We start from the raw sequence: 26373 nt of genomic DNA on the forward strand, positions 1-26373 counted from the left end.
CAGTCCAAGCATCTACTTAAGACTGAAGCCTTGTTTGCCCACAGAAACGACACTGTTGTGAAGCAAGAGTGAACTAATCAAGAGAAACCAATTTTAAATTGTACATAACATCATTGTTATGTACAAAATGGCTTCAGTTTAACTATGTCAGTGCAACACCACACTTTTTTTTAGAGGTCTATGTGTAGTACACACTGGTCTTTCCATGAGCTGCTCTGAGCAATGGTATTGCAGCTGAAGCAGTACCACTGTCGTGTTTAACACAGGCCAGATTCTTGTATCTCCTGTGCCAAGAGACCTCTGCGGTGCCCTGGTGTGAGATTGGCTTCCTTGGGGTTTGCCAGGTGTTGGTATTTACATGCAAACTGCATATGCAGGATTGAAACCAAAGGGATAGTTTAAACGGTGAGAGACATCCTCACTGTTGGTAGTCTTTGATCACTTCATCTATAAAGAAGGTCTCAAATTCAGGTATTTATTTTTCTGTTGTAGGTTTAACTTAACTAACTGGCATGATTTCTATGTATTCCTGGGATTTTAAGAAGTCAATGCAAAGAAGAAATTGATTTTACACTAACAAATACTGTATATAACATTTTTCGGAGTTTCTGGGGATGGTTAAATCTGTAGCAAAGACTTCCTTTTTCTGCAATGTAATCAGGTATGACTGATACCAGTCCTTCGATTGTGTGATTTGATTCTCAGAATCAATAGTTCCCTAGCTTTGACAAAACATAGTTTTTTAATGTTAGAATCAGTTAAAATTAAAATCCTGGACTTCCATTATGCATGCCCAAAGCAAATATTGACACAGTGCTTTTTTTTTATTCTACAAATCACCTATACTTGAGGTCTTAAGTGATCTATGGGAACTAAAAATGACCCCATAAAGGTCTGTGCTGTCCCTTGCACCACAGTGGTTGTAGGTCTTTTGTTATGGTGGTTCACCATAAGCACTTCCCAGAATGATATCTAGAGACATTCACATTTACTGTATATATTTTTCAAATGGCATGTGGTAATAAGGATCAATGAGGAATGTAGCTTTGTTCCAATTGAGAAAACATACATTTTTCTTTGTAGTTTCTATTTAAAATTCTCTGTGAAAAGACCATTTTCCCCTTAACTTTATAGGATAATCTCTGTGGTGATCTTTCCCTATTTGAGAGAATTTTGAGGTTCTTGTACCCCTGGCAAAAAAAAACCATCAGGGCTTAGTTCTTGTGCTCCTTGTCAGGCTGCCAGTTTGATTTCCAAAGAACTAAGCTTCTTTCCCAGTTTGGGTCACAGTGCTGGTAAGATGAGATGGTGAAGTGACAGGAAAGTGGTTGAGTTGCTGATGGAGACCCAGATAGCTACTAGATTCTATCAAATCCTGCCTTGTTCATGTCAAAAAGACACCAGAACTCATTTCAGCTAGGATGGACTGGCAAATCTGCATAAAAATGTAGTCAGTGCTTTCCTAACCCTTCTGCTATCTGATCTAGTTTCAGTCTACATGGCTCATTGTGAGGAGGTGAGGAAGGTGTCTGAAGAAATAAGATATTTTTGTCCTTTACAGAAAAGAAGGCTTTTTCACACTGTGCTATCTGGGATATTACCTCTTTAAATCCTTTAAATGTATCAGGCTTATATTTTTATTTCCTCTGAAGCAAAACTTTCTTCCAGCAAAACTGACATATGAGTGACTTGCGGGGTAGTTTCCTGTCACGACTAAATTTCTGTGATGTTGAACTGCTGCCAAGAGATGGCACTTTTCTCACCTGCTCCTTGTGCTGTGCTGTATGTATTCAAAAGAAAAAAAAAGTGAATTTGAAGATTCACAATGAACAGAAGTCCTCAAAAAAACTCAGTCTGCTGTGGCTAGAGCTTAATCTGAGCCCAAAAGGTAAGAGCCTGTGAACCAGAGGCCTTGATACCCGCTGAAACTGTTGCATTGTCCTAAGATAGCTGGAGTTGGAGGTGTCTCAAAGGTGTCCCCTTGGGCACTGGCTCTGAGCTCAGCCTCTGGTAACCTCCAGCAATGGTGGGAGAGGTTTTCCCCAGAGGTGAGAGGGCACAGAGACAGCTCTCTGCTGATTTCTTCCTTTCTTTCTCTAACAAAGGATTGTCCTTATTCAGGTGGTATTTAATAGTCAGAAAGCAACAAGGGAGTTGGCAAAACAAGCCTGCTGTTCAATTTGCAACACCTGCGCTGTTGTGACATTGTCTTAAAATGCCAGCTCTTCTGCAGCTTGTGTGGTGAGAGGGGAGTGGAAACTTCACTGCTGTGGAAAGGAATATATTGTGCATCATGTTGTGCAAAAGAAACAAAGCTTGGCTAGCTCGAGCTATTTTGAAAGATCCCCTGATGTTATTTTTTAATTTTTTTTTTACTTTTTCAGGTAGTAGAAAGTTTTACACACATGAAAATTGTGGAACCTTGGGAGCTGGGGCTTAGGGAAAGGATGTCTCCATTGGCAAAGCAAAAGAAGAAGGAAACAAGTGGAAAACGTTAATACTAGGGCAATTAGCTGTGTGGTTTGGGTGGAGCAATGATTGGGGAGGACAGCTTTGTGATTAAAAGGCCTGACTAACACCCAGCAGTCTGTTTGTGGCTTTCCTGTTGGCACTACCTGTGCTCTCAGCTGTTGCCCCAGTGGTGGGTGGGCTGCAGAAGCAGCCCGTGGGACATGGCTCCGTCCCAGCTCCAGCGTCAGTAGAGTGCCACATCATGGCAGAACCATTCACAAAGGCCCCACCTAGATGTGTGGCATTTAGTGCCTATTATATATAAGATTTTGCCCCACAAAATCTGTGTAGCTGTCTAGAGTCCTGTTACTGGGAATGACAGTAGCATGCTTGTGGCAGGTACCCTTCTGTCTGAACTAGGCAGCTTGACAGCCACATTGTCCAAAGCAACTGAAAGGTCACAAACCTGGTGTTTCCTTGACCTGGAAGAGTCCCTGCTGCTCTGAGTGAGCTCTAAACCCACTTCATGCACAGGGCAACAACCAGAACCTGCTGCTGTCAAAGCCACATGAGGCAGTGGCCACCACACATTGTATAATAGCCTCCTGATGTCACCCATCACTTGGGATTTCAGGTACCTGTGGTTAAGTGCCTCCTAAATCCAAAGGGATTAAAACCCAGAGCATTTATTTCTCAGGGATGGTGTATTCTTTACTAATAAGCAAGGTGGGATTGGGTTATGCTTCCTTATTCCCCCTAAAGTAAGCAGGTGCCAGAAGTCTGGGTCCAGTCTGGAACTGTCTAGTTCATCTGTGTTTAAACAGGGTATGTCTTACTAGGTGTCTCTGTGACAGCCAGAGCAATGAGGCCTCTATCACTTCTGGTGCCTGTGGATGCTGCTGTAATGCAAACAAGGAAATATCACAAAATCCTGAAGGTAACTCGGAGGCAAAGCACCTACAGCATCTTTATATGGAGAAATTATGCAGAAAGAGAGGGGGAAAAAGCCCTGAAGTATAACGGGAGCTGGGTAAGAATAACAAACACCTCAGAGTCTTCCAGGCATTGCACCCGAATACTTCCAAAAGGCCATTCATGGAAAGCTTTGTGGCAATCAATTGCGATCTTTGCTTCCATGAAGAGATCTTTAGGCTTCCTGGAAAGCAAAATAGATGCCTGGAGAAAGAAGAAAGGTGAAGCCCAGGCAGTAACTTTGTTACCTGGCCGTTCAAAAGAGTTCATTGACACAATGGTAAGTGGTGTTTGTGTTGGTTTTTTTTTTTTGCTGAACTAGAAATAAGAGTGTTCTTAATGGGAGAAAAGTGCATTGGCTCAGTGGGGAGAAGATTTTCTCATACCAGGCTTTTCCAGGCTTTATGATGCTCTAGTCGTAATTTTCCATATAGGTGTGTTATTTTTGCCATGGGAGGAAAGTAGCGAAAGATATCTCTGTGTGGGAAGGTGGCATGGGAGGAGAGTGAAACTAGTTCTGCTAACAGGCTTGTTTCAAACACTACCCTAGAGAGAGACTGCAGATTTTTAGACACAGGGCTCCATGTGGTAGGTGGGACAGGATTTCTATGCTATTGATTAATTCCAAATTGTGTGGGATTTTATTGGCATAAATGAATGGGGTCTTTGCCAACTTAAGCTTAATTTTCCTTCTGTCAAATGAGCTAAGGGAGCTGTGTGATGAGGCAGTTTTGAGGATGAAGGACTCCTGAATATGCAGGGCTTGATGGAATTAACCTTTCAATTTGCTTGTGAGAGGTAGCATGGCTTTTTCTTGGTGGTAATATATTAACTCACATAATTTCTTTTGCAAAGTTTCCAGCAGCCTTATTCAAGAAACCCTTATTCAAGAATCTCCTGGAGCACAGAGGGGTTTTTTTTATGATATCTTTGGATGTTATGCTCCTTACTGGGGATGCCATGGAGATGAGAAAAGCCAAAACAACCTGAATAAAGTACAAATCCTGCAGGGTAACAATAGAGACTTGCACAGATTGGGAAACAGAAGGCCAAACCTAGAAAACAGGTGGCTTTTGATGGACTTAGTCCTTGGGTTAGGGAATTTGTGCCAGTATCTAGGTGAGCTACACACTGCACAGTGAGCTCTGTGGACAGAATATTGCAAGCTGTGGGAATGTGAGATAAAGTAGAATTGAACAGGCTAGAAAAAAAAATCTGTTTTACTGAACAAAAAAAAATCTCAGTCTATGATTAACTTTATTTCATGTCAAGAGTCGAACATAAAAATCTAGGTTCTTCCATGGCAGGATATTGAACAATAAAAGCCCTGTAGCATGGAGAGCATACCACTACTGGATTATCTGCACTAAACGTACTCTAGAGAAATTCAGTCAGGTTTCCTTTATTCTAACAAATACTTACTTAATGCAAATATTACAGCAGTGCAAACCACAGGTTTGCAATAAGCCATGCTTCTGGGGCTCATCTCAGATACTGGTCTTATGAAACAATTTTTTTTTTGCAGATTTGTCTTTTTGCATCAAGCTGGAATGATACAGAGAATGGAAAAAATTTCATAGGGTTAAGAAGAATCAATGATTTACAGACTTAAAAATGGTGCAACAAAGGCAATTTAACATGTTTGGCAGCTTAACAGGTTAAGGCTAAGGTAACTCAACAGGTTTGGGGGGAAAATATGACACTTAAGTTCCCTGAAGTGCAAACAGAACCCACAGGGAAAAAAAAAGGCAGTGTTAGTTTCATTGTTTCAAAGGAAACTTAGGATTATACAGGGAAAAAAAAAATGTATTTTGTGTGTCTGGCAAACTGGAAAATCTTTTGGGAAGATTTCAAGTTATAACTGGATCTTCAAATTGGAATGTAAACAGAAAGAAAAGTTACTGAAACCTGTTTGTAAATAGCTGGAATTTGCAAGAGTTACATCCTTGGTTTGTTACTGCTAGTCCAAAGTGAATCCTACCCAGAGTGGGTATGACCCGCAAAGCACGTGCTAGGAATTCATTGTCCAGTATATTTTCCTGGGAAAACTGACAGAGAACACTATGAATGAATAGCTTGGCCTCCTGCACAAATTCATGGCTGCTAGCAGGCCTGAGAATCAGAAGGCTGTCGGTAGGGCACAGTGTTTGGGCGAAGACATATACAGAAGAATCGTGTGGAAGAAGTAAATGGAGCCTGGAGAACAATATACTTGGCGTAGATGAGTCAGTGAGTTTGAAAGAAAAATTTGACTTGCCCATCTTAAAAAAGAAACCAACTTCAAACTCAAACTTTCCTTACCCAGTTGTTCTGTATGGAAACAGTAAAATCAATTTTATCACTTTTGTCAGGATTTCTTATCCTTCTTGCTTTTTAATTGGATCACAACATGAAATCCAGATAAGTATTGTAGCTTGTCTTGGGAGACCTGAAGAAGATCCTTTCCTCAGCAGAATAATTTGACATGTTGTGGGAGCAGAGTTGGTTTATTTTTTGAGCAAAATGTTAACATTGTTAGTTGTGTCAGATATTGGTGGTCCACAATTTGGATAAATGCCTAGTGTGCAGGGGCACCAAATGTTTAGAATCTGGTATTTCAGTGAATGGTAAGGTATGGAAGCTATGGTGTGCCTGGCTCAAGCAGTTATTTCTGACAAGATCTTGTAGCCTGTAAGTAGAACTACTTGGACTCAGTCAGCTATGGGGATGATTGAGAAGAATCAAATACAAATACGTGCACTAAAAATAGGAATCTTTCTCAACAGTATAAGCCTTGTACATCAGTTTCTTTATCAGGTTATATTTGTATCAGATCTCAGATCAGACATAGCCTGGAAGATACTAATACACCTGATACATTTATTTTTCCTTCATCCTTTTTGAGGGAGTGTCTTTTCCCCCAGTTTCATTGCTCAAGATGCTCCCCCTACACGCTACTGCTTCTACATATCAAGTGTGGGAAGCATACTAGGATGCATTTTTACCTCATTGTTCCTGAACATTCACATAAAGAATGGTCAGCAGAGAGCAGAAAAGCAGAGGATTATTTGGGCTGTAGTTACAAAGTACTACGAAAGTGGATAACAAACCTTTTAAAACAGAAAAATACAGAAAACACAATCACACTCAAAAATCTTCAAGAAAGGACTGATGCAATACCTTAATAAAGACCCTTTTATGTGATGACTTTTTCACTTGCATGAGTTCTTTTTGACTCAAAGGGTTTTTATTTTCTTTTAAATAAAGCACTTAGATTAGTGTGTAAAGCATAGAGATAATTTAATCTAGAGCTGTTTAGAGTGCGTGTCAACTTTTCCATTTGGTTATTCTAAACCAATTTCCTTCACAGACGTTGCATGATGATAGGTGACTAAGGGAATGATTAAACACCACAGTTTTGTGCACAAGAGCAAAGAGGTTTTTATGTTAAATTACAAGAATTATTTCTCAGCACAAGGCAGCCCAAAGTATTGACCAATGCATTAAGAAGGTCCAAATGTGGCTAAGATATGGTGATGGTGAGATAGCAATGAAATACAACTGCATTTCTGTTGTATTATGGAATTGGTTATCTTGATTGTATTTGCAACCTTTTACAGTCTCTCAGTAGAACAATACTTGAAAGCTATAGAAAAGTATTAATTGCCTTAAAAGACTTAGTGTTGTCTGGCATCAAGCCAGTTTAGTAATCCTTTTTTTTTTTTTCCCCTTTTAATCCTGTGCAAAAGAATGGGCTGTATTCACTGAAATTATCAATGAAAATTGCACAATTAAGTCTGACTTGTGGGACTCTGTTTCAGCAGTGAAATAGCTCATGATGCTGTATGCTAACAGCAGGCTGACATTTCCAGCAGAACTCCTTGTTCCAAAGAGTTTATGCCACGGCTGTAAATGGTGTGTCTCAGGTAGCTCTATCGTAAAGCAAATACCCGCTGCCTGTGTGTTAGAACTTTATTTATCGGCCAGTCTGATGTATTACCCCATGACAAGAAAGTTATTGACACTTTAATTTTTAAAGGGTGTTAGTCTCTAGAGGGAGATTTGGCTCTTAGAGCATTTGGGAGACTTGGATTCAAATTCTGCCTCCTGCACAGAGCCATGGGGCTGATTTAGCTCCTTGCTTCTCAAATCTGGCCTTCCCCCACACACAAAATGTGGGTAACAGTATGTGCTCTGAGCTAAATAGATACTCTCTCTCCAAGGGGAAAGTCCAGCCTCATTGATTTCAGTGGAATTCTTTATCGTGGAAGGATGACAGAGAAATGAAATGAAGCTGAGGCTGTAGTTTGATGAATAGTTGGTGCTGGTATTGGCCCTGAAAGCAGCCAGCTGGCATTCCCCTAGCATCTAGCTCTTTGTCCTTGGCTTTGCTCTGTTTTCTTAAACTATCTTTGGGGCTTTTTTTGATTACCTGTGCATTAGCAAATCTGTATTTTTGTATGCTATATAAACATAAAGTAAACGGAAATGCTTTTATAGAAGGTAATTCATTGGATAATTGCACTTGGATAATTGCACTGAGCATTAGTTTTTAATATATATTGGTAAATATGGACTAGCCTTTTAGCAATCTGTGTGCATTCATCCGAAGCAATGGAAAATATTCCTAAGTGATTTTAATTTAGAAAGAGATGTTAAGGACAGAAATTGGACATTGTGCTTGGCTGTAGCTTCTCAGGCCCCTGGAGGCCTTCAGTTCAGGGCTGATGACTGGAGCTTTTGTTTCATTTAGATTGCAAATGAAATCTTATGGTATTTTTGGTCTTTATCCACGTTTGCCTCTGAAATGGTGCCTGGCAGATGAATCTGTATCTTTGCTGCACAGACATTGCCTATTCATTACTAATGTTCAGTGGAGACATACACGTACCCTGACAACAGAAATGCAGGGCTGACATCAAGCCGTGCAACATCTGCTAAATTCACATGGGGAAAGAGAATATGAAAACAAATACACAAAGGGCACAGCTACTGGGATGGTAAATATTGTTTTTTCCATGCCACACCCAAACCAAAAATAGAGACAGAAGAGCCCTTAACAAAGCTTTATTCAAGTTCCTAACAGCTGCCAGTAACTGCTTGTTTTCCACTGAGCTGTTAGTGAAGGAGGCTGCCAGCTTTATTCAAAAGCCTGAATTTGCCTGAGACTTATCCTTCTTTTACCATGAGTAGATCAGAAGTAGATGAGATGAACAGCTACGTGGAAATTTATAGTGTTAAAATCGTGTAAATGTGATCACTATAAAGCTTGCATGTCATAAGAAGAGTAAGAGCCGATAACGCTTTCTTGAAGGGAAAGAAACTGCTGCAATGTGGAGCAATGTGGACTTGCTCGGTGGGCAAGAGGAGCAGCCGGGAAGGGAGCTGGGGGGCTGGCTGCAGGCCTGGAGCTGGGAGGTGCCCTGGTATGGGGTGGGGGGGCATTGGAGAGGGCCCCCCACACCATGCCGCTGTAGGAGAGAGGGCACAGCCCATGGAGGGAGAGGAGGAAATTGTTGGGCAGCGGGGTCAGGGCATAGGCTGTGCTTTCAGCCTCCTAAACTGTTGCACAAACCTCAGGTGCTTAATAAGGGCGATAAAGCTGGGCACTCCCAAACCTACTGCTGATAAAACAGCGTTGCAAAGTGGCTGTGGGATGAAGGGGGAAGCGTGTGTAATAAATAGAGCCCAGTCAATAAGTAACAGTCATCGCAATAAATACAGCGGGGAGGATAGGCAGTCAGAGGCCCGCAGCCTGGCAGGACCTCAGGGCTGTGGGAATGTGGCTCCATACGGCTCATTTGGGACACTCCCTGCCTCTCCTGCCTGAAAGCTACCTTCAGAGACTCCGCATCGGAGTGTCTCCTAAGAGAACATTAATGCCTGAGCAAAGTGCCTTAACATCCAGATGCACCTGTCTTGAGTGTGGGAGATTGGGTGGAAGTGAAATACGCGTGAGGATTTGATACTATGCCCACAGGAGCCAGTATGAAAATTTCCCAAGGTGGACTTCAGGCTGAAAAGGGTTTTCAGTCATGGGGTGTGTGTTCTTCTAGACATGGGATACTCTTGTCCTTGTTACTCAACTCTTTCAGAAAAGCAGATTGCCTGCTATAGCAAGGCATTGGACCTTGTTTACATAAAATCAGACAATTAAGTGTCCTTAATAGAAATACATTACTATATTAAATAGTTGGGAAATGATGGAAAGTTGAGCCAGGCCTGGTTGTTAATACCGAAAAAAGTAAGCTCCAAGGAGATGTCTTACTCCTCGCTATCCCAAATGGAAAAGTAACTTACGTGAATTAATAATAGCATATTCAAACAGAAATATTTTTCTAACCAGAAAGCATCTGTGGCTTTTTAGCAAACATCTGTGGTTAAAGTGAAAAAATAGAAGTTAAGTAAACTTGTACAAATACTGCAGACAGAAAAACGTCACACAAAAAAGAAAACTTGGGCCTTTTTTCCCTGCTTCCTGCTGTAAGTGATTAAATGTTTAGTTTCCAAACAATGTACTCAGCTCTTAATAAAACTTTAAAGTTCCTCCATATGTCTAAGTGAAAGTGACTCAGAGGAGAGCTTAGAGGAAAATTGCTGCTTTTTTCCCCCTTTTCAATAATCCCTTTTGACCTTTATGCCAAAACTCATTTATTTTGTCCATTTTTTTTATCAGACTTTCAATAAGCAAAACTACATTGTGTTTACCTATTCTTAGCAATACATCCTGCTTGCCAGCACTCTTCTTCTGTAGCTGAGCAAAAATCCACGATTTCTACGCATCATTGCCTGGCTGTGAAGTTTTGCTGTTGCTGCTCTAGCACGATCAGGTGCTAAATGAGGTGCTCCTCATGAAGGAGCAGTAGAGATTTGGCACCCTGCTCTGCGTTAGCCGTGCCCTCCCCCCAACTTTGTTGTGTGGAAATCACGGGCATACTCGGCTGACAGGTGACCATATATAATTCTCAGATAAACGGGGTCTGAAGGAGGAATTAGACATTTCAAACACATACTTATTACATTACTACATTTCATCATGTTTCAGTGCGTTGCGTGTGTTGAGTCCCCCCCACCCTAAGCCTTTTGTGAAATGGTATCAGTGGAAGATGTAGACAATGCTGAGGCTGTGTTTAACTAGATACTGTGCAAACATAGCAAAAGACTGTCCCTTCCTGGAAGATGTGAAGAAAGGCTTTCCTTGGCTTTCATTTAGTAAAGTCTGAGAGCAAATACTTACTTTAAGTAAGTTTGTTTCCTTGAGAACAGATACAAACAACAGTGTGGTTAGAGAAGGGCCTTAACCCTCACAAATATTTACCTTACACGGTGACCACTTGCAACTGGGCTTTCCAAGGAAGCCACAGTTCCCTTCACTGGCAGGTTTTGCTCTCTCTTCCCACCTACCTAAAGCTGTGCAAAAATCATCAGGTTGGTGATTTTCAGTATTAGCCTTAAACCTGGTACAAGTTTCCTGAGATGTGCAAGCCTTTTGGAAGATCTGGATTAGCTTTTGACCAATGCTCTGGTTTTGGGGTAAAGAGAAGACTATTCCAAACTTCTGGTAGTGTTTTCATTTTTATGTTTGCTTTACTTCCCTCTAAATCCAAGTGAAAAAAAAATCTCTCTTGGGTTTCCATGAACCTCTCTCTTTTCTTGTTTATGAGCAGGAATCACTAATTTGTGTGTCCTCCCCATGAAATAACACTACATCTCACTCTATATTGATGTGACAAGACAAGCGAATAGATTGGATTATTTAATTAGGAAAATAAAAGTAATAAAGCAGTGCAAATTCCTGTAATGAGTGTAAAATTGTGGGTATAAAGAACATCTGAACTGCTAGGGAGCCAGACAGCAAATGCCTTTTTTGTATTCCTTTCTTTAGGAAAGGAGTTCCTGCTCCCTCTCTGTCGACGGCCAGCCTGTCTTTGTGGTTGCAGAGTCATTTCAGCGTTTGTCCTACCTTCCACCCCACGAAGATACTGTACATAAGAAACATTCAACAAACTTAACTGCAGTGTTACTACGTGACACACCCAGTTTGTACAAACACTGCTTTTAAAAGAGAGACTGGCCGTGGCAGGCTGTTCCTAGCGTGTCAGGTGCAGTGTTGCTCCTCAGAGAAAGCCTGTGGAATAGGATCGCTGTTTATTTGAGAGCTGGTGCATTCCCCTCACTCCCTTAAGATTTAAATTTAGCTTAGCAAATAAGCCCCTTATCTACAAGAATTTAGGAATAGATTTTTCTAAATAATTTAAGTTCAGAGGTCAGCTATAGTAAATTTGGAACAGTTCTTTTAAAGTGTAGTGGCTTCTTGCTATATTCCCCCAGCACAGTTGTGTGCTGGTTAGGAGGTCAGGAGTAAAATTAATTTGATTTAAAAAGTTTTGATGTCTCAGGCTGAACATACTAGGCCATACTAGGGTCCCGGCCCTTCTCAACATTAGACTTACTGTGTTTTGAGATGGACACCCTGAAAGTGAATGACAGTATTTTTTTTTTTTTTAAGCTCTACTGGTAAATTCGTTTGGGCTCAAATTTTCTCAAATTTATTTTAAGTACTTTAAGTATTAACGTATCATTTAAGTAAATGATAAAACACTTTTTTTTTTTTTTCAAAGAAAGTTGAGAGAGTTTATCTGAAGCAAGGTACTGTAGGTATTATTATTCTCTACTTCTTTTTAGTATCCTTTAGCATTATATGGGAAGAAAAAAAAGAGATGAGTTTTATAGAATAAACTGAGGAAAAGATACATTTCTTGCAATCATCACCCAACCATTGTGGGAGTAAAACAGTAAAGACTGCTTGTTGCTTTTGTGCTATGAGAATGCTCAGGGAGTGGAAATTTTATAATGCGCTAGAGATCTTTTAGTAAATATAGATTCCGTAGCTCTATACAATGTAGTCCCTAAATAAATTCCTATAAAGGGATTAAAATGCTGAGTATTTAGAACACTGTCTGAAAACAATTACAGTTTAAAGAAAAATTGTGATTAAAAAAAGTCTTTATGATAAAGTGGCTAATGCTGTACCCTGGAAAAAAATCCTTCAGCATAAGTAAAATAAAGTGAACTCATGCAATATTGCCAGCAATTGTCAGTGAAACTTTATCACTTCATGTGAAAATGGATATGCTTTAATGTCATTTAAATTCTCGATCAACTGGCTTTTAACTGACTTGCCTCTTACTGCCTATTTTTATTTTTTTTTCTTCTTTTACGGAGCAGTGTAATACTCCCATCTGCCTTTCATTTGCTTTTGTAAGATTTTTTTTCTTCTTTAAATGCACCAAATTCTAGGAGGGGAAATCAGAAATTGTGTAAGTTCGGTGAGGAAACCGCATTTGTTAAAGTACACTTTGGTTGAAGTGACAGGGAAACAATGCGCAATTCATGGTATAAGTAAAGTCAAAAGAGTTCTAAATCCCTTCGTTTCAGACATCAAAGACATATTAACTCCCCCTTACCCCACATGCTCTAACACAACCATTTCAATAACTAAGAAATCTTTAAAAATGTTACTTTTTAAATAGATTTGGCTTAAAAAATGGTTTTGTTTGGATTTCTGCTGAGCCCACTGTTCCTCAGTACAAAACCAATACTGACTCTGCAACAGGTGGAACAAGTGAGATCAGATACTTTCAGGATAAAACTATCAGACTATTCTGAAAGCTAAAAAAGAGAGAGAGTGCAAAATATACCCTGTAAACAGTTTCTCTTGAAAGCACAGTATTGCAAGTTTAAAGGAAGAGGAAGCTTTCCTACCTGTAGCTTTTGTGCAGATCAGGAAGTGCAGCTTTTTTCTGATTACAATCTTCCATGGCTTAGCTTGGCTTCTGCATTTGAATGTTAAATATGTAAGAATGCCTTGTTTAGCTTGGGAGTTTGCATGACCTCTTAATGAGACACTGTAGTTAGTGTCATTGGGTATTAAGGCATCATGTGACTGTAGATGAAAATAAAATCCTTTAAAGTTTGCATTTAATACTTCCTAGAATCTGTAACCCTTTACCTGCAAGCTGGACAAAAAGCTGACAGAGCTCACCGTTTTCTGCTCAGGGTTAGAAAAAGGAGAAGAGGAAGAACACATGCCAAATCATTCTTTTTCCTCAGGGACAGTTGCTTACAACGACCACAACAAAGTCCGAGCCCGTCAGTGTAGGAATGATGTAATTTTCCTATTCTTAAAATTAAATCTCACCGTGTCACAAACGGCGCTGGAGAGGTTTGGCAGAAAGTTCCTCTGTTACATTAGGTAGTTTTGCCTAGCAGTGACATTTAATCCCCACTGGTTTGGGTGATGCTCTGCGGAGGAACTCTGTTCTAAGGGATATTTGCAGGCATCGCATCACGTTTACTTGTGAAAGTTGCTGACTTTCCTGGAATCATTTTGGTTTGGGTGTGATGTTTCCAAAAGTGTTATGAAAGATGTTCTGCTGCCACAATCCAGTTACCAGAGCATTCCCTGTGCGTGAGGAGAGACTTAACTTAGGCAATATCTGCAAGCAGTTGGGTCAGGTGTTTCCCAGCTGTAATCTTTAACATATATCAGTGTACCTGGAAACTGTAAAAAAAAAACCCTCTCGGAAAGAACTGGCACTAACATTGCATCAGCCAACTGCCTGTGTCACAGCCGTGGGGTCCAAAGCAGCGCCAACAGAGCCTACTCCATAGTGCTTTGGAAGTGTTCTACTAAATCCTTGGTTTGTCTGTCTGTGGTGTTTAGCTGCACGAAGGCAGTTATATGAGGTTCAGCTGCTGTATGAGTAGGTGTGCTGTTCTCACCCTAAATAATGCTGGATTTAGAGTTACCTCCCTGCCTGGCAGGGGTTGCATCCTTGCCTGCTACGTGTAAGGGGCGTGCTGGAATCCTGCTTGCCTTTCTCATGCAAAGTATCTAAAAATCTCACTTCAGCAGCAGTGTTTCCCCTCTCGTGTGCTGCATCAAGTGAATGACGAGACTGTCAAACTCATGTCAGCAGTGGGCTGCGGACAGCAGGCAGCCGTGGGCCAGGAGCAGAGACTCGACTGCGCCGCCTGCCCCCAGCCTCCCCGTGCCAAGTCGCGCACCCTGGGCGGAGACATTGACTGCCAGCAGCCGAATTCATAAAAGCTGCTTTGGGTGTGCTTACTGTGAACAGAGAGTTATGCCGTAACGTGAAGGCCAAATATAATTTACAGTCTGTGAGCTAGTGAACTGCAAAGCTCTGCAACAGCTCACTGGCATTTTTTTTTTTTTTTTTTTTATTCCTGCAAGCTTTTAGCATTCACTAAAAATAGATTTTAAGAGCCAGGAAATGTCTTATTACAAGACCTTCACTAAACTGTCCCAAAGGCTCTCTGGTCAGTAAGGAAGTGTCAGGGTGACGTATCCCCAGGTTGTTAGAGGCGGTGAGGAGGGCGGGAGATGCAGACAGCTAGGGGCTACCTCTGCAGCATGGAGCGCGCAGGCCCAGGCACAGCGCATGCTGCGTACCCACCTCACAGCCCTGCCAAGCTGCAGCCAGCCTCCGCAGGCCGGCTCTGCAACCAGTGGTGTTTTGCTGTTACCCTCATGGCGGTTGGGTTAATAGGCTGAGAAATGTCCCAGTCAAAAAGCTGTGCTGTAGGCCAGGAGGCCACTGGAAGGGACCTCGGGGAGGCTGCCTCCCCTTCTTTCCTGATACCCGGCCTCCTTGTCAGACCCTTTTCAGGGCTGCTGTATTTTTGACATTCCAGAGATTATTTGTTATTGCAGTTTCTTGAACCCACACCCGGTGTTTCTGCAGTGGCAGAGAAGTTCTGCCCCAGCCCCTGCAGTCCCAAGCGTGCTGTGCTCCCAGAGTACTGTTCCTGAAACCTAACGTTTTCTATGAATATGTGCAAACTGCTGGGATCTTTTCAGGCTGATAGTTTGGTCAGGTTTTCACAGATGTGTTTTGCCTGAAATGATCACTTGTCTCATGAACCCATAGTCCTTGTTCAAAAACACAGATGTGACAACATTTTTTCAAAGGAAAAGCAGTTGAATCATTCAGCCTGCAGAAATCTTCTTTTTCCTCTAATCTCATTCTTGTACCTTAGTCGATGGTTTTGGCTGAGGTTTTCTGAAGAACGTTTGTGCTGAGGTAGAAGTCAGCCTTGAAAAATTACAGCCCAAAAGGTTAACTTTGTAACTTCAGATACTGTCATCAACATGGTCTTAGAGCAGGAAGTGCTGGGCAATTTACTAACAGGCAATGCAATAATGGAGACAAAGGCAGCAAATGATCGTCTTGCTTTTGGGATCTTCTGTTTTCATCTGTGCTACAGCTTGTCCAGATTTTTGTTTCATCTCTCGCCTTGCAAATGTGTGTATTTCACTTTTAGCATGTTTGCTACATCTATTTTAGTCCAAAAGCTATCTCGCGTGTAAAACACACCAAAATGAATCTGGAATCTGAGCTGTGGCATGAAAGTATGGAGGTTATTTTATTTCTCTCTCTTATATGCTACATAAAAGTAAGACCCGTGCTGGCATGGCAGTATTGTGTAGTGGAAGCTGTGAAACCAGGAACATGTAAGTGTGACTTAAATCTGCTTTTGTATATTCCCTGCTGAAGCTGGAGATGGAACCAGTGTGCTGCTGAAAGGGCAGATGTTGCAGGTGGAGGCTATGCCATAGCTGGGAACACACTGGGGACTTTGCTGAGTTGGGATGGATGCATCACCCAGCCTGGTGAACAGGAGCAGCATGGGTCTGGGATGATGGGGCAGTAGAGGAAGGGAGAAGAACTTGCTAAGATCAAATTTTAACAGTCACTTTGGGAACCACTTGTGATTTTAAGAGCTTGCTCTGCTGGACTGGACATCTTGGGAGAACATTCCCTCATGCTTTTCTGGCCTGGATTTTCAAGTGAATTTAGTGCTGTGCAGGTGGTTCTTGGTAGTGAAAGATTTTTTTTTTTCACAGAAGGACGGTGGTGCAAACTGCCCCTTCTGGACAAGCATGATAAAAATGCCTCAACCCACTCTGTGAAGGATTGGGTTGACTGTTCCTTCAGCCTTTGACCCCTCTGTTGAAACTGAGAATTGAGACTATGATTTAAATCCACACGAAGACCACCACTTCACTTCACTTCATGTATGTTTTGAGACTACCTCCAAAATGCAAGGACTAGTGTTCAGTGACCACGTTGGAAAGGTAAACCATGTGAAAAGACATAGCCCATTACTCTCCCTGCAGCCATGTGGGGTTCCAGAAAGAGATATCGAGTAACGTCCTTAACAGGATACAAAAGCTTTGAAGTAAGTCATATTTGTAGCATAACTGCTTGATAATCACAGAATCATAGAATAGTTTGGATTGGAAGGGACCTTCAAAGGTCATCTAGTCCAACCCCCTTGCAAGAAGCAGGGACATCTCCAACCAGATCAGGTTGCTCAGATCCCTGCCCAACAAATCCTTAATAACCAAAACTATCCAAAGGCCCTAGTCCACATTTGAATGATTACATAACCAATTTTATGTTACATAAAAAATAATGTGTGAACAAGTAAGATGTCTTTGATTTTGTAATGAGAGGAAATAAAAGTAGGTTTCAGAATGCTGTCATTTTGCATTCTTAATGTTTATGTTAAAAAGGTATTTTAAAAATCCTTAATCAACAAAATAAAACAATGCAGATTGTTGCTACTAGCCTAATGGTAATGAGCCAAAGGACCCATTTTATGATGTATCATACAGGTATACATAAGTTTTTGACAAAGGGAAAAATCTCAGGATTTTAAGCTGATCTGGGGCTGAAATAGCCCCCCCTACATATGAACATCCTTTTAGCAATAGATTTTTGTTTTGAATTCCCTTTCCTAGATGGCCAAAACTTGTTTCCACAGGTTTATGTACAGGGCTTGAGTATGCAGCATGGAGAAATCAGAGCTGGAGAACCACTGAAACCTGAAAGCCTTCTGAATGCCTTTTCCAGGCTACATGTTAACTCACATTTTGATTTTATCTGATAATAATGTGAAAAAAAGTCAAATGGCCACAGGCCATATGAAATGAAGTCACGGGCCATGCATTCCCCAGCTGTGGTGCAAAGGAAATGACTGATAAAAATATTTTTTCTAGCTGACCTCCGGCTTACCTTTGTCTGCCAAAGAATTTCCGGCTAATTCCCATCTAAAGCTTTCTTGCAGCTACAGCCTGTTCCTAGAGTCTTCTGTGTCAGAAAATACCGACCCCATCTCAGCCTGTTTATTGATGCACTTTAGATAAAGATGACAGCTTTGTTCTAGATAAGCAAGAAGAACTCCTTAAAATCAATTGCTTTATTCCTATTTAGGGATAGAACAGTACTTGGCTTTTGGATGGCTCATTATTAGAGAAACTGTTTTGTCTTGTACAACTGCATAGAGGTGCACGGGGACAGGTTTGTGAGGGGCAGTGGAATGCTCTCTCTTGCAGCAGCAAGTATGTGGATACTGAGCAGCCTAATGGCACTCAGAAACCTGAGTCTGCTGCTTAGGCTTAATGTGTGAGGAGTCTGACCCCTAAGAAATAGATTCAGAAAGCTGGAAAGCTGAACGAGATAGTCTATCTACTAAGACATAGATAACTCTGAGGAGGGACAGGACTTAAACAGCATCCTTCAATGAGACTAGGAACCCAACACTTGGCTTAAGGTCTTAAATGGATTAGGAGTCATGTTCACATTCATCTGGCTTATTGTTTTACAATTAAGAATAACAGTAGTGCTGCCTGACTCTTGCTGTCCATGGTTAGAACATAAAAGACTGAGGTTCAAAGCAGGACAAGAACACCCATGCCGTTCTATATACAGCATCACTGCTTTCACGTGTCAGTGTATTGCTCTGACCAACAATACAAGGGCCTAAAATCAATTCCCTCTTTCACTTGAGATGGAGGGAAGACTGCTCTCGCTTTTAGGCTGATCCTCTTTTTTTGCTGGGGACTATCTACTGCCCCAAGAAGCCGTGCCGCTGTGCAAAAGACTGCAAAGTTCACTGAGCCAGAAAACAAGAGGAACAAGCCTGGTCCCCTATCGATAAGCTACTCAGCTAACCTGAGACTAGCTGGGTTCTGGTAGTGCTTCCCAAAAAAAGAAGAACATTTCTCTGTGTTTTGCTTTATTTCTATGCTATAGTCCTTTACTAACCATAGTTAGCCATTCTTCTGGCAGATAGGAGATGTATCTTCCAAGATAACGGAGGAACTAACTGTGATGGTTTAGCCCGAATTACCACACAGTTTCTTGCTCACCCTCCCCCTCCCCAGTGGGATGGGGGAGAGAACTGGGAAGGAAGGAGAACTCGTGGGTTGAGATGAAGACAATTTACTAAAATAACAAGGGAAGACTACAATAATAACAATATAAGGATATTAAAATATACAAAGTGAACGATATATGTTTTCTCACCACCCAATGTCCCAATGACCGATACAGCCCGTCCCGAGCAGTGATCACGGAAACAAAACCGAGCGGCAAGCAAAGGAGCAAAAGGGAGCCAGCAAGGTAGGGGGAACGATGCCAGCAAAACGAGGAGCAAAGATGGATGCCAGGAAGGCAGATGCCCACTCTGGCCTGCCCCCACTTAATATACTGAGCATGACGTTGATGGCATGGAATACTCTCTTTGGCCAGTTTGGATCAATTATTCTGTCTTTCTCCCAGCTTCCTGCATCTGCAAATTAGCGAGACTTGGAAAGCCGGACGGTGTCCTTGGTCTCATTCACAACAACTCATATCATCAGGGTGTTTTATCAACATTCTTCACACACGAAATCCAAAACATACCAGCTACTGAGAGGAAAAATTAACTCCATCCCTGCCAAAACCAGGACACTAAGTTTCCAACATGAAGCAGGTTATGCACAAGGAGGTCAAGGCTGAAATGTGTGAGTCATGCCCAGTGTTTGACAGAAAGTGGAAGTTAGTTACCTTCAGGATAGGATCCCGGGAGGCGTGGATCCCACATCCCCTTCTGGTAGCTCCATAGATCTGAAGGGGAGTGGGATTTCAGGGGCTCCTCTCTTTTCTGTGCTTTCTACTGAGCAGGTTACACAAGCCTTCATGTCTGTTGACTTTCACATTGGCAGTATGCAATCCAGTCATAAGCAGCATCTAAGCATGGATTTTTCTAGTGCATTTAATTGTTTTTTGAATGCTTTAGTTAGTTAACTGAAGTGGGAAAATATTGGGCTTTTTCCTTACGAACATAGCCTTTAAAAATGATTGAAATACAGGCTAATGGGAACTACAACTGCCTTGTGTCCTTCTGCCCAAGTGTAATTTCCCTAAAATTAAGGGACACACACACAAGCCTGTTTCCTTAGTTTATTAGTACAAACAATGCATACACAAGACTGTATATTGTTTGAAGACTGCAATAGATTTCTAATTTAACAACTCTGTAACAAAATTTAACTAAATTTCACATTTATGAAAATATAAATCTCTGATTGGGTAGGTTTTCCCAACAATACAAAGTTTACATAAAAACATTCAGTATGATCTATTAGTTGCAAACAAGTTAGGAAAAATCATTCAAGTCACTTAATATACTATATTGGCTTGTACATTGAACATTCACACACTACATTAAGTTCTAGCTTAGCATTCATTTCTTGGAAATTTGTGGCATGGAGTTCTGATTTTAAAAATAAAATTGTTTTGTTTAAATAATTTGAAAAAAAAAATTCCACAGGTGTGCCATCTTTAAGATATGTAAGTAGGGAAAAATCTTCTTATCCTTTCAGATGTTGTCCAGTATTTTTTTCTACTTGGGCAAAATGTAATTTTTTTAAAAAGCATTTGTCATTATTTCACAATTTCTGCCTTGAAACTGGTAAAACTGTACAAAAGGCTCAGAACAACTTTAAAGCAGAAAGTGAAGCTTTTAAGTATGTGGAAGTAAGAAAAACCGATTACAAATTGGACCAGTAAAGAACCTTTGGACAGCCTTTATATTTAGTGGAGTATTTCAGCACATATACAAACAGTCCCAGAGTGTTTGGTCATCTGATCTGTATTTATCATGGGAAAGAACAGAAATGATAGTAAGGCAAATGTTATCAAGATTAATATATGGCATGTCTGAAAACTTTCTATTAAGATTACTTTGGGGACATAGGAGATAATTCCTTGCAACAAAATGGATAGCAACTTTTTAACATAAAGAAATTAATGTGTTCATCTGTAACGCTCTTTCTCTTTGAAACAGTTTTCATTATAACCTGTACTAATACACACTGTAAAGACAAAAAGATTCCCCAAACCAAAAATTAAACCCCAAACCCTATATTCCTTTTATGACCTAGGTTTTTATCATTTTTATCACAATACAGAAACCTGAAATCCCTGCATGCAATTAAAAAAAAAAAAATCTTTCAGTCCATTCATTGAGGTAAACAAATCCTTATCACCTCACATGTTGACATGTTTGCAGCTGACTGGCGCCTACTCCTTTCGACCCAAAAATTAATCCCAATTAAAAAAAAAAAGGTAGGTATTTTTTAAGTGATGATGGAATGTATCAAGTGTTCCAGGTTGGCAGGTGACATCTTGTCATTGCACCATCAAGCAGAAAAACTCGTTTTTGCAAGTGGGTATAAAGTTGGCTGTTAGCTATAGACCCATCTAGGCGACTTGGTATATAAAAGAGTGGTCTGCCTCTCCCCACCAATCATGTGGAACTTTAGTTCTAGTTAAAACAGTTTGTCAATCCCAGATAAGATCACCTAACTTCTGTGATAGCATAACAATTTTGATAGTATTGCTAGAAATTTTTAAATCAAGGCCCTGGTGAAATCCTGGACTGAACCTTGTATTCCGAAATTTAAAAAACCCTGCAGCCCATTTGTTCTATGTTTGCTTTTTACGTTTACAGAAATGTAAGAATATTTGTCGAGGAAAAAACAGCTGGTCTGCCCTCTGCTGTTTGTCTGTCTTCCAAGAAATGCACTGATTTTTACTGGAATTCAGAAGACAAATCTATGCATGTATACTATTATTCAGGTAAGCTAGTCCCGACGGTTACTCAGTTGTCAGCAGCAAAGCTGTGTCCTCTGCAATCTATGGCTGAGCACACCTTCTCATAGCAATAGTTGTGTTTTTTGGTTGGTGTTGCTTCACTCACCTCAGGTTCTGCAACTGTAATGGGGCTATCCCTTGCAAACACCTCTGTTGATTCCCTCCAAATGCAGTCTGCAGTCAGTTTGAAGCTATAATTGTGACATTTTGGCCTAATCACTTGTGTTGTGTTGTTGAAAATCTGACGGCTGTTTGAAGTAGCAATTTTGATTTTCAGTGCAGCGTCGACTCGATCCACGACAGTGTAAGTACCTATACTTCCGTCATCAAATCCAATAATAATATTTAAATGTCTCTGTGAGAGTGCAAGAAAAGTGGGAGTTTTATAAAGAGAACAGGCACCGATGTTTTTGCCATCCGCTAACCTCATTACAATTAAGCTAGAGACTGCACCGTTATCATCATCTTCTTCACTGCGAAAACAGATGTACACAAGATAGCGGCCATCACGAGACAGCCTCTGCCGCCAGATGACACCTGGAGCATGAACCACACGAAGTTTTCCGCTGTATAAATCAAGCACATTGATGTTCTCATCACCACGGGTTATAATTCCTAGCTTCCCATTTGGGGATATTTCAAAGTCTTCTAAATTTTTTAAGAAATTGGTAGGCAATTGTACACGTCTGCAGATGACTTCCTCTGTTAGGCTCCAGATGTTCACAGTTTCAGTAGATGTTATAAATACTATAATATCTGGGCAGTCTGGTATCAGTTTAATATCAATAATGCTTGCACCATCATCACAGCAAAACTTCTTGGTTATACTGCCTGTCCAGAGACTCACTGCCAGCACTTTATTCTTCGCCATTCCAACTACGAATGTATTTGCAGTTGTTATAAATGCATTCTGTAAGGCAACTAAAATATTGCAAACCCTATGTCCTGTAGCCAGTCGCCAAACTCTGGATGCATTTTGCTCACAGAGAGAGACTACAAATTGATCATTATGAGTAATCATTAGTTCTGAGATTTTTTGACCATTAATGCGAAAGAGATTTTCACCACTAACAGTGTGCCAAACATACTGGCTGCATTTATCATCTGATGTAATCATTATCTCTCCAGAAGAGGTCAGCACACAATTTTCAACGATACCTTCATGCTTGAACACAGCTTCAATAAATCCAGTGCTGAAGTTCCACTTATGGACAGAATCTGATCCATCCAATGTGTATATTAATTCACCTCTGGCTGGCAACACCAGTCTTTGGATAGGCTTGCCAGATTTGTCAATATTGGACATAGCAGTTATGATGTCTATATCCCAAATAGAAAGGACACCACTGGTGGATAAGGATAGCAGCATGTTATGATGATTTGATTTAATTAGCCTGACTATAGTTCCTGAGATTTCCTGTAAGCTTGCCATACACTGTCCTGTATCTCTTCTCCAAACAAAAATGGCTGAGGTATTTTCCATTGAAGCAATTATACAGTTGCCATTTTTGGACAACACAGCAGATATAAAGCGCTCATTGTGTTTAGCTCTAAACTTTTCAGCCACCTTCCACACATGAGTGTCAAGAAGTTCAATGCTGAGAGCCTTACAAATTAAAATTGCACTTTGGTCTTCAGAAAGCTCTATGCTGACAACTTCACTGTCTTCTCTCCTGCAGTCAAAGTCATCCGTAAGCTGGGGATTCGCGATTTCCTCCGTATTCCAAACAGAAAGGCTACCCTCATTGTCCACCATCACCATTTCTTGGGCTGTGTCCAGAATGAGAAGGAATTTCACAAATCCACTAGAAAATTCAGAGGTCACGGTGGCCAGCTTCTCACCGCTGCCCAAGTGAAAAATGGTCGCGGTGTTCAAATACTGTCCGCAGAACGCATAAACTCCATCTGGAGAACACTGCACACAGGTCACTTCATACCAGCAGTGGAAGTGATAGAGAGGCCAACCGTAAAGCAGATCTATGACAGTAACATCTTTGCTGGCCTCCAGCCAAGCAAGTGCATGGTTGACTGATAATGTAAATCCGTTTATAAAACTGGAGCCCCCCACAATTCCACAATGTTTTGACCCCTTAATTTCCACTTCAGACAGAAGACAGGAATTTATGTTATCGTATATCAAAAGAGTATTTTTTGTGGTAGCCACTACAAGATACTTTTCATCACTAGTAAGCTTCATCCCTAAGATAACAGATGGAGATGTTGTAATCTGCCTTAGTAACTGGCGAGTCTCTACGTCCCAAGTGCTGATGGAGCCATTTTCTAAAGCAGCAATAATTGTGCTAGGATTAAAAGTAGGCAAAATCTCAGTGACGTGCATGCAGCTGGATGACAGTGGCAGGCGCTCAGGGCTGTAAGTCACATCCATGGAAGAATGCAAAGGGACGATAGAGCAGTATTTGGGTCCGTCCTTGTCACATTCTAAGAGGAGATGTCTGAGTTTGGGCAATGAACTTACTACCGGGAGAAGCCTCTGCTGCAATTCAGCAGAGAGTGAACCTGGGTATTTTACTACTTTGAACTTGATACTGCGGAGGGTACTGGCCAGAAATTTCAGCTCCTTTTCCTGCGTGTAGGTGTAAGCCAGTTCAATGTCAGAAAGTGCTTTATCAAACTGCCCTATTCTAATCATGGTGTACAGCCAGCTGAAGTTCATAATGACTCCGTACAGAAGATCATCTGTTCTTCTGCATCTTGTCAAGTGATGAATAAGCTCTGTCATTTTTCTGTGATTGATAAAAAAGATATCAGGCTCTAATGGATTACACTGAAAGACCCACGGCTGATCAGGTGCCTGCCTGTCAAAAGCAGTCTGGTCCATGCAGTGCTTTTCTTCCTCACTTAAGCCTCTACTGTCATGGTCAGGACAACCATTCAAATATTGGTCATTGCTGTAAAAAGGTTTTCTTCGTCCACCTGACCAAACACCAAGGAAATACTCTGCCATGACTGTGTGCATTTCATGCAAGTCGTCTTCATTGTGCAGGTACAATTTCTGGGCAATTAGTTGCAAATGCCTATTTGCCCAAAGCAGCAGCGTTACATTTTTCACCTGTCGCTCTATTAAGTACCCCTGTAAGCCCTCCTTAAGCCTTGCAATGTAGATATATGGAATTCTCAGTGGGTTACTTTCCCTGACACTCTCGCGCAGTTCATATATAACACTGTTGTCAAGGGCTAAAATATCTTCCAGTTCCATTTCACTCAGGCCAGATTTGGACATAGTGATGTAGCCAAGTGCTCTTGACAACAGTCTTGAACCACACTTGCTTTCCAGTGACCAAAACAACTGCTCTATGCTTTCATGGACAGTGACACACAGGGAGGACTCATCCACATCTTTGTGAGATCTCCAGTTCCGGACCTCTCTGAAGGTTAAGTTCACAAACATAGGCAGTGTGCACTTGGAGAATGCTTCATTGACATAAATTTGTTGTCCTGATGTTACTTTTCTTTTAACTCGCAGGAGCTGATGTTTCAGTACTTGGCTACACATCTTTCTGTCCCTTGCAGTCAATTCAATGTAGTTGTCTTCTTCATGAATAAGGCACCTCAGTTTTTGCAGGATCCCATGCTTGTTTGGCAGTGTTGACAAAATTATCCGTACTGAACGGGGAAGGTGAATGGGAAGCCACCAGAGCTTCCTACCATCGTCACTATCTGTTAGCTGTTCCAGGGCATCAAATATTATCACCAGTGGCCTGTGGAATGAAGACTCATTCAAGAGATTGATGAACAAGTCCCGAAGGTCATGAATCTTTTTTGGGTAACTTTGTATGAGGCAACGATAGTTGACTGCTAATTGTTCACAGATGCTTTGAAGTATATTCTTCAGATCTGTAGTTGTTTCGGTGGATCCCAAAAATCTTATAACTACCACAGGGTCAGAATCTGGTCCCATCTCTTCTTGCAGCCAGGAATAGGCCTAGAATGTAGAGCATAATTTAGTTAATATCTAAATGAAGCAGAGTAACTGAGTTTATAAATAGTGACTGCACATATATATATATGTGTAAACATTTAAATGTTACTGGCTGAATGGAAATGCTCTCACTGGAAGTGTTAAAGGCTGGTTTGATTTATATGCACTGGATGAAATTTATATGTGCATTGAAGGAAATTTGTATCATATGTTACCCTTGTTTAGCACAGGTAATATCCCAAAACACTAAATCCCTTACATCTAAGAGGATGCGGGTAGAATGTAGTCCATAAATCCCAGGGTACTCTGCAAAATCTGTGTCTCACTTCTGAAAGCCAGTAGAGAGATTCTCTTATGCAATGTCATCCTTGGCCAGGCAGACCAGAGTGCCACGTAAGCTTGTTTAACATTGATTCCCAGCTGAGTGCACGCCCTGATGATTTTGGAGGACAGGGATAAGAATACAGGATTGCCCTTTACTAGCTGGTTACCTTAGTTGCTATACCACAGAAGTACGCTCTGTCTTGGAGGGCCTGTGACTTTTACACAAGGGGTAAAACGTATCTCTTGCTGTTTTTTGGTTAGCATACTCTAAGGAAGTGAAGAATGTGGCTTTAAATCCTCTCAGTCCGTGCAGGCTAACACACTCAGCTCTCTTACTTGCTAAGTCTTTTCACCTCACTTTAAGTTATTACAGAATATTTTAAAAGAAAAGCATAACCAGAGTCTCTAAGTTAATTTATGTACTCAGATCTGAAATGAGATCTTGAGCTGCAAATCCCAATTTCACGTAGGCAACTCATGTGAATTTATAGGAAGTCACACTTGGGAAAGATACGGGATTTTGAACATTATTGTTCCCTTCTCCATTTCCTTCTGGCTGATACAGCTGTTTCTAAATGTGCTAAATTCTCTGAGCACTCTGCAGGGAACTCAAAGTTGTGACTCCCAGTTGAAGAATTAGGCTCAGAGATGCCACCTTGATCTTTTTCTGCATCTGGTCATGCTTGCACAAAGTGT

The 26373-nt window shown here is 41.0% G+C and overlaps 2 protein-coding genes across 2 annotated transcripts in view; both read right to left on the minus strand.

The window, feature by feature from the left end:
- The window catches only part of PGCKA1 (PDCD10 and GCKIII kinases associated 1), a 42680-nt gene extending 29442 nt beyond the window's left edge, over window positions 1-13238 (minus strand). Inside the window, exon 1 of the mRNA XM_086747146.1 lies at window positions 13168-13238. The gene's annotated coding sequence lies outside the window, so the exon portion shown is untranslated. The remainder of the gene's footprint in view (window positions 1-13167) is intronic.
- Window positions 13239-19704: 6466 nt separating this feature from the next.
- Window positions 19705-26373, minus strand: part of NWD2 (NACHT and WD repeat domain containing 2) — a 58489-nt gene continuing 51820 nt past the window's right edge. The window contains exon 7 of the mRNA XM_086747612.1: window positions 19705-25356. Coding sequence (XP_086603738.1) covers window positions 21421-25356 — 3936 coding nt within the window. The 3' untranslated portion in view covers window positions 19705-21420. The remainder of the gene's footprint in view (window positions 25357-26373) is intronic.

The sequence above is a fragment of the Chlamydotis macqueenii genome, chromosome 4, assembly GCF_036417535.1.
Source record: "Chlamydotis macqueenii isolate bChlMac1 chromosome 4, bChlMac1.mat, whole genome shotgun sequence".
Classification (NCBI taxonomy): domain Eukaryota; kingdom Metazoa; phylum Chordata; class Aves; order Otidiformes; family Otididae; genus Chlamydotis; species Chlamydotis macqueenii.